The 8,920-nt window shown below is 42.3% G+C and overlaps 1 protein-coding gene across 1 annotated transcript; it reads left to right on the top strand.

Annotated features, from left to right (window-relative positions):
- Positions 1–6,352: 6,352 nt before the first annotated feature.
- LOC311078004 (piggyBac transposable element-derived protein 4-like) lies at positions 6,353–7,558 on the top strand (the record flags this gene model as incomplete). The annotated part of the gene is made up of 1 exon (XM_084106650.1): positions 6,353–7,558. One exon carries the CDS (start codon positions 6,353–6,355, stop codon positions 7,556–7,558), a length of 1,206 nt encoding a protein of 401 aa, XP_083962776.1.
- Positions 7,559–8,920: the final 1,362 nt, after the last annotated feature.

Below are 8,920 nucleotides of genomic sequence, written 5' to 3'. Positions count from 1 at the left end.
AGTCTGAACTTGCAAATTTGAAATGAAAACTCAGTCTGTTTATATTTCCCCATTCATTCTGCATGCAAATAATTCAAATTCACAGGATTGGACTTGATGTACATTGACACTTTAAATCATGAATTTAGTGTAAAGTTTGTTAAATTACAAAACCATTTTTCATGGTGTTTTTGACCCTGGATCACAAAACCAGTCACAAGTAGCACGGGTATATTTGTGGCTAACAATAGCTAACAATACATTGTATGGGTCAAAATTATAGATTTTTATTTTATGCCAAAAATCATTAAGATATTAAGATCATGTTCCATGAAGATATTTTGTAAATTTCCTACCGCAAATATATAATACATTTATTTTTGTGAGTGAATGCAGCACAATCGCGAACAGAAATGGACAACTTTGAAGGCGATTTTCTCAATGTTTAGAATTTTTTGCTACCTCAGATTCCAGATTTCCAAATAGTTGTATCTCGGTCAAATATTATCCTATCCACCATACATCACTGTAATTTTTCAGCTTTCATATGATGTATAAATCTCAAAACATTTACCCATGTGACTGGTTTTGTGGTCCAGGGTCACATTTGTTAATTCATTAAGCAAATTTAACATTTAAACTGCTTCCCATGCCTGTATGGATTTTAGCCATGCAGAATTTTAATTTGTAACATATTTGTTTTATTCCTCTTTTGCTGCATTATGGATCGTATGCTTTATAATTATTGTAGTAAATAGTAGTATGTATAAATGTACTGATACAGTTTAAAATGCAGTGTATGTACCTGTTTTGTTACCTTTTTTCATGTGTACATAAATAACATATTTACATTAAAAATGTATTAGGCGTGATCTGTTTGGTCTTTGATTTCATTGCATTCAGTTTCTGTTTGCCTGTTTTCCTTTGACCCACAGTTTTCCCATGTGTTTCTTGGTTGATCTAATTCACCTGTCCCTCGTTAATTAACTCATCAGCTCCTTTGTTTGCCCTCTTTATTTAAACCCCCAGTTTCATTATGTTCCTTGTCCTGGATTGCTTGTTGTGAGTGTTTAACATTTATGTTGAAGTGGTTGTACTATTTAGTTTCTCCAAGTTATCTCCTGTGTGTTTCCTTGTTTGAAATTACAATTAAAGACTATTTTGAGTATCTCCTTTGTTGTGCGCATTGTTACAGCCACCCAACCATGACAGAATTCAGGATCCAAACAAAAACTGAAGAATGGACTTACCAGCGGTGTGCATGTTCTGCCTAGAACAACAGAAAAGAACAGATTTTCTACAACTGCCATGCTTGACTCCATTTCCCGACCGCTCATACTAACCCTTCTATCACACCAGCCTTAATGAGCAGACGAAGGCACGCCTGCCCATCGATGGTCCTCGGGGGACCTTTTCGGACTTTGTTGAGTGGGTGCTAGCCACCTGTTGATCCTCGTGTCCTGAGTCCGTTCCAGTGAGAGAAATTCCACGCCTGCTCCAGTGTGAGATTCCAGAGTCTGTTCCAGTGAGAAAAATTCCAGAGTCCGTTCCAGTTAAATTCCAGAGTCCGTTCCAGTGAGAGAAATTCCAGAGTCCATTATACGTCCCTGGCCACATTGTGATTGAGCCAAGCTCCTGGGTCAAGGCCTTGTCCTGGATTGAGAGTTTAACGTTTATGTTAAAGTTGTTGTACTAAAGTTCAGTTTCTCCAAGTTATCTCCTGATTGGTTCCTTGTTTGAATCTACAATTAATGTTATTGAAATTAAATTAATATTCACTAAATTATTCAAGCATAAAGCAATTAAATTCCATCCCAACATTTTAATATTTTATAGAGACACATTTTGAAGTAATGACAACCAACGTACCATTTTGTTCAGATGAATATTGGCCCATTTTCCAAACATATTTACTCCAGGTTGTTCTAATTGAATGACTCATAAATAATATCAATTATGTGTATTTGTTTTGCTTTAATACATGTGATGTGTGTGCATATAAAGATGTGTGTATATACAGATTTAGCTAAAAATAGCAGCTCCTTACTAGAATTTTAGTAAATGTTGTTTAAGTGTTTCTATAAACCATAAGCAAAAGTATGCATACATACGTATCTATTGCTTATAGTTTATAGAAACACTTAAACATTTACAAAAAAATAAACTAGTAAGGAGCTGCTATTTTTAGCTAAAAACTGTCATTTCATTAGTGATTTAATATATGCATCAGTATGTTTTGTCATGGCAGCATATGACCAACCAGAAGAGGAATTTATTTGTGGATGGTTTAATGTAGCTAATATACCCATTAATAATAGAAACAGACATAGATGACAACACTTTTCTAGTTTTTATTTGATTTTCACTACACATGTGTTTCATCTTTATAAACTTACAAAAAAAACTACCTTTCATAATTCTATTATCAAACTTTTCATTTGCATCACTTCTCACATAGTTAAATGCATTTGTCTATCATTTAACCCAACTGATCTAAATGGTTAATCAATAACTCTATAGATGTCCATATACGATACATAGATTCTGTAGAATTTAAACGTAGTGGTCTTATTAATTTTGTGATCTTAGATTAATAATCTCTTTCTTACCAAATATAATGAATTGTTAAAAGAAAACATTTGCCATTTGTTAATATGCAGAACAAGGGAGAAAAGAGAGAAAGGGGGAGGAAACAATTACAGTTTTTCTCGATTGTTTACACACATTTTCTGGTACTTGAGACACAATGACCACAACATGTAACTCATTCACCAACCCCCTGAACCAATTCTGCTAAACTACAAGCACAATTCCTGCTTTACACTCAAATTGCAGTTCTAAAACACACCTTTTTCAAAACACTACACACAATTCTCTGCTTTTGGCACAATTTTCATGCAGAAAATCTCTTGTGTTCACAAGGAACACACAGCCATTCAGATACGCACACTGACTCATCACATGGGCAAACACCCGTCACACAGTCTTACAATTAGCAATCAGAGCTTTAGCATAAAAGGGCAACAGGTGAGCTCTTCAATGGAGCAATGGATGCCAACATTGGATTTTTCTTTTTTTACTGTAACTGTATACAGTCAATTCTTCTGTTGTTTTGTATGTAGACCACTGTATGTCCTACTTTGTGTTGGTTGGGATGTACACTGTGTATATTGTTTTTGTGGGAAAAAATAAAATATATTTGTTACCGTGTATTTGTGTGTTGAAATGAAATGTGTGTATGAAAACAATATTCTCAAATATTTTACAGCACACTTATGTATGTACTGTCTGTAGCAAGTGAACACTGAACAAAAAAAAGGCCGAAGTCATTATGATGAATGGAGAAGAAGTGTTTTGCATTCATCATAGTGTTTTACATTGAGCACATCAGTGTTCAACTGGTTCTTATAAGTGTCTACTCATATGATGGTTTGTGTGTGTCATTTGAAAACAAAATACCATTTTGAGAAGAAATAACATTGTTTTGAATGTAAAGTTTCATTTTGCAGGAGAATTGAGTTGATTTGCCCATTGTGTGTGTTTTTTTGGATTTGTGTGTAGAGTTCTGAGAATATGAGGCATGCTTTCAGAAAATGTGTGTAAACAATCGAGAAAAACTGTAATAACTTTGTCCATCAGATTGATCAGGGGATCAACAGTTGGAATCAAATACAGCATTTTACATTACAGTATGCCATGTGATACTGTAAATAGAAGCCCTGGTGGAAACTGACAAATTACTGTAACACCCTTCATCTAAAAAATTCAATTACAGTATATAAATTCAGTCATATGAACAGTGAAAACATTTACAAAATGGTAGCACAAAACCTCATGGCCATGTATCTTCAACACACCTTTTGTTAATGTCACGGGTGGTTGCAGGAAGGCAGACAGAGACGAGGATATATTTTCCAAAAACGAAGGATAAATGTAATAAAACGCAGAACAGGTAGCAACACACACTAAATGTAACGGAGATCGGACGAAGACTGACAAAACTTAAATACAAACACAGATTAACGGAACACAGGTGATACAGATGAAGATTGACTAAACAGGTGATACAACTGAACGTCTCGGTTACGTATGTAACCCTCATTCCCTGAGTAGGGAACGGAGACGTTACGTTGTGACGACAAATGGGGTTTCGCTTAGAAAGCCTCTCACCTTCAAGAATTAGAAAAGAGCCAATGACAATGAAATGCCTTGGGTCTGCAGAATTTGCATTGCATAACTCCGCCCCACCTCGTGGGTATATAAGGAAGTACGCCGGCAACATGCAGTTATGTTTTCTTGCTGAGGAGCCGAGACTGAACTCAGGCGTTTCCAGCGGTACAGTGGAAGTGGCAGAGAGACCTAACTCAGGGAACGAGGGTTACATGCGTAACTGAGACGTTTCCTTTCGTGGTCACTACGAGTTACGTTGTGATGACGAATGGGGTTCCCAGTCTAATCACGCCACCTCGGCTGTCTTCCAGTGCCCTGGGTATGTCTGAGCTCCCTGTCGTGATACTGGCACGGACGAAGGACTCCTACTTAACTCTTCCGAGTCGCCGATCACGCCGGCGTGATCAAGACACATGACCAGTTTAAGACGTCGAAGCATAAAAACAAAGTCACGTTGAGTGCTGCCGTCCACTTCTGTCGAAAGTGCTGGCTTGAAACTCTATTCTACTTTTTGTTTTGTGTTGATAGACCAAGTCAAAACGGAGATATGATCATTTAAACTTTATATAAAAAAGTATTGAAAATATTGACACGTTCTTAAAAGAACGCAAGATGGGATGCGACAGGCGTTGCATTTATTCTAATAACTTCGTCGGTTTTTGTCATAAAACAAAACGGAGAAAAATGTGTGAATCTGCTGACTCTGCTCTTCAGGCTGCACATTTTAGGGAGTGGAGGAGGAGCCAACTGAGCAAAGAAGCGAAATTGAAAGGCGCCGGCGGGAGATTGACGGAGTAGACGGAGAGACACACACATATTAGAGAGAGAGAGATATTATTGCTAGTTTTTGGAAGAGTTTGAGTAGATTTTGAGAGTAGTTTAGGTAGTTTATTTTTTTGTGGAAGGAAAATGAAGCGAATGATTTTGGTTGAACAAGCCCTCGACTTGTTCTATCAACTGGACGATGTTGTTTACAGTTCATCGTCGGAATCAGAAAGTGGCGATGATGAGACTGACGACTCGGCTTTTGTGGTTCACAACGAGAGGTGAGGCAAACTTTTAGCTAGCTTGTGTGCCTGTCTGTGTGTGTCTGTGTGTGTCTGTCTGTCTGTCTGTGTGTGTCTGTCTGTCTGTGTGTGTGTGTGTGTGTGTGTGTGTGTGTGTGTGTGTGTGTGTGTGTGTCTGTCTGTGTGTGTGTGTGTGTGTGTGTGTGTGTGTGTCTGTCTGTGTGTGTGTGTGTGTGTGTGTGTGTGTGTGCCTGTGTGTGTGTGTGTGTGTGTGTGTGTGTGTCTGTGTGTGTGTGTGTGTGTCTGTCTGTGTGTGTGTGTGTGTGTGTGTCTGTCTGTGTGTGTGTGTGTGTGTCTGTGTGTGTGTGTGTGTGTGGTTGTGTGTGTGGTTGTGTGAACATGAATTTAATTGCCAATGACTGCTTCACTGTAACTGTTGTGCATATGTGCCAATGAGCATCTTGAACTTTGATGTAAAATCTTTCATCTTTTTACATGTGTCTTGACATGTACAGAGATGATGAGCAGCCTGGGCCATCTACCACTCCACCAACAAGCAGACAGAGGCCTACACAGAGAGGTTGGTGGAAGGAAGAGTCAAACCAGATCAAGATCTCCAGGGTTAGGGTTAGGGTCAGGACAGGCCACACCACAGCTCTGAGCCCTGGAAAATGTCACAAATCAGCACAGAACAAACAAGTAAGTTGCAAGGATGTTTATTAACACAAGGAACAGTCACGGCAGGTGAGTTTGAGGAGAAGTGAATTAAACTTGCAGAGTTGATAGATGCGATGGATCTGACAAAGTCTCTTATCTGTTTCAGGTTGTAGATGACTGGATGAGGTTTGACAATCGGAAGAAGGATAGCAGATGAAGACGGAGGAGTCGGAGAACAGGCTGACGGCAGGTAAGTAGCTGAAGAAGGTAAGTTGAGTCTTAGTATTTGCATGAGAGAGTCAGAATGTTGAGTAGGTTTCAACGAGACCTGACGAAGGACTGAGGGAACTGGTGGTGAATATAAGGAGTGAGGGAAGTGGCAGGAGATTGATGACAGGTGGTGAAGACAGGTGCAGGTGATTAGTATTCCGGGGATGCAGATCAGGTGAGCGGAGTGTAGAGAGCTGGCGCTGACGCTGATGTATCCGTGACAGAAAACTGAGAGTGATCCTGATATTGCCCCACAAACCAGTAGGTCCATGCCCCGCAGAACACCAGGAGCCCAGGTGAATATGCATTCAGTACACTCACCAATGGACCTGTTCCAGCTGTACTTTGCCGGGGATACCATGGGGACACTCTGCAAAAACACCAACAAGCAGGCAGCAAAAAAACAGGAAATGGGGAATAAGTACAGATGGACTGATGTTGAAGTTGAGGAATTATACAAATACCTAGTTCTTCTCATGTACACATCATTGGTGTCACTGCCAAGTATCCAGTACTACTGGGAAAAAAAACACTCCATGTCTGTGCCATTTCCAGCCACTGTCATGACAAGAGACAGATTCAGGGCGTTATCGTGGAACATCCACCTCAGTGATCCAGAGGAGGATGTCAGAAATGACCAGAAGAAGGGCACACCACAGCATGACAAGCTGTTCAGAATCCAGCCTCTGATGGATGACATTCAGAATGCCTGCCAGGCTCATTACCACCCAAGGAAGGAACTGGCGGTCGATGAGAGAATGGTGGCAATCAAAGCAAAAACTGGCATGACCCAATATATGAAGGAAAAAACAACAAAATGGGGGATCAAGCTGTTTGTGTTGGCAGAGTCAAGTAATGGCTACACACTCAACTTCAACCTGTATGTGGGCAAATCACATACACCAAGCGTACATGGACTGTCGTATGATGCTGTCATGGACCTTATTCAGCCATCACATCTTGGGACAGGATACCATATTTATATGGACAATTTCTACACAAGCCCCAAACTGTTCCTTGGTTTGGCTAACATTAACTTTGGAGCCTGTGGTACCTACAGGGACAACAGGAAAGGGTGTCCTAGTAGCAGAGCAAATGCCCTCAACAAAAAATCCAAGAGAGGCAGCGTAAGATGGATCAGAGAGGGCCCAATTGTCTTTGTGAAGTGGATGGACACACGGGAGGTGTCGATGTGCTCCAAAATCCATCCTGCATTTTCTGGTGAGACTGTCCAGAGGAGAGTGAAGGGTGGAGTTGGACACTGGGCAGTAAAAGACATTCCCTGCCCTACCCCCATCATTGCCTACAACAAGAACATGGGAGGGGTTGACCTGTCAGACCAGCTTCTCCAGTATTACTCGACCCATCGCAGAACTGCTCGCTGGTACCGTACCATGTTTCTGCACTTTGTGGACATAGCTACAACAAATGCCTACATCCTACACTGTGAGATAAGCCACACACAACAGGTTTAGCACATGACACACAAGAACTTCCTGGTAGAACTGGTGTCCCAGCTGTGTGGAGTGGACAAGACAGGAGCTGCCATCCAGAGGAGCACCGACCATGTTCCTGTTGCCATTGACGTGGCTACAGATGTCAAAAAGAAAACCACACAAGGCCGCAGGATCTGCCATCGTTGCCAGCAAGTGAATACACACATATGGCGCTTAAGAATACACATATGACATGAGAGGGGCCTGCATATGGGTGGAATGTTTCAACCCCAGGGTGGCTTGCCAAGGGAAAGACATATGCTCGGAGAGGCTTACAGTGGAAATACACATGTGGGGGTCGCGCAGAGGGGGAACCATGCACATGGCGGCACCAAGCCAATCGGAACCAAGCTGCCGGTGGCATAACTCTGGCGTTGACGTCAACAGTGCTGGAGGAAATCAGGGCCTCTCGGGGAGACTCACCTGAGGAGAATATTGCACGTATCCAGTCCGTGGAGTGGAATGGCGAGCAAGCGAAGACACCTGAGCAGATCCTAGTACCGGCTGGTTGAAGAGAGTACATGAGAGGACACTGGCTCCACTCAGAGATTGCAGAATCTTGTGAATGTGTTGGGTGTCGCCCAGCCTGCAGCTCTGCAGATGTCTGTTAGCGAGTGGGTGGAGTGGGCCTTCACACCAAGGGGGCACGGTCGACCTTGCTGTTGGTATGCCAAAGCAATGGCATCCACTATCCAGTGAGACAACCTTTGCTTGGAGAGAGCCTTTCCCTTCAGCTTCCCACCATAACAGACAAAGAGCTGGTCTGAGGTCCTGAAACACTGCGTTCTGTCTACGTAAGCACGGAGGGCGCATACTGGACAGAGCAGTGCCAAGGCTGGATCTGCCTCCTCCAAGGGCAGCGCTTGCAGGTTCACCACCTGATCTCGAAAGGGAGTAGTGGGAACCTTGGACACATATCCAGGCACGCTTCGTCAACGGAAAATGCCTGCAGGTCCCCTACCCTCTTAATGGAGGCCAATGCAACCAGGAGCGCTGTCTTAATTAACAGGAACTTAAGCTCCACTTATTGCAGAGGCTCAAAGGGAGCACTCTGCAGGGCAGTTAAAACCACTGAGAGGTCCCAAGAGGGAACGAGAGGAGGGAGAGGAGGTTTCAGTCTCCTCGCTCCTCTCAGGAACCTGATGACCAGGTCGTGCTTTCCCACGGACTTACCCTCGACTGCGTCGTGATGTGCGGCGATATCGGTAACATACACTTTCAGGGTGGAGGGAGACAGCCTTCGCTCCAACCCTTCTTGCAGGAAGGAGGGCACAACACTGATCGGGCATTTTCTGGGGTCGTCTCGGCGAGAAGAGCACCAGGTGACGAAGAGGTTCCACT

The sequence above is a fragment of the Abramis brama genome, assembly GCF_963993115.1.
Source record: "Abramis brama genome assembly, chromosome: 2".
NCBI classification, from domain to species: domain Eukaryota; kingdom Metazoa; phylum Chordata; class Actinopteri; order Cypriniformes; family Leuciscidae; genus Abramis; species Abramis brama.
This window is presented reverse-complemented; position numbering and strand designations above follow the sequence as displayed.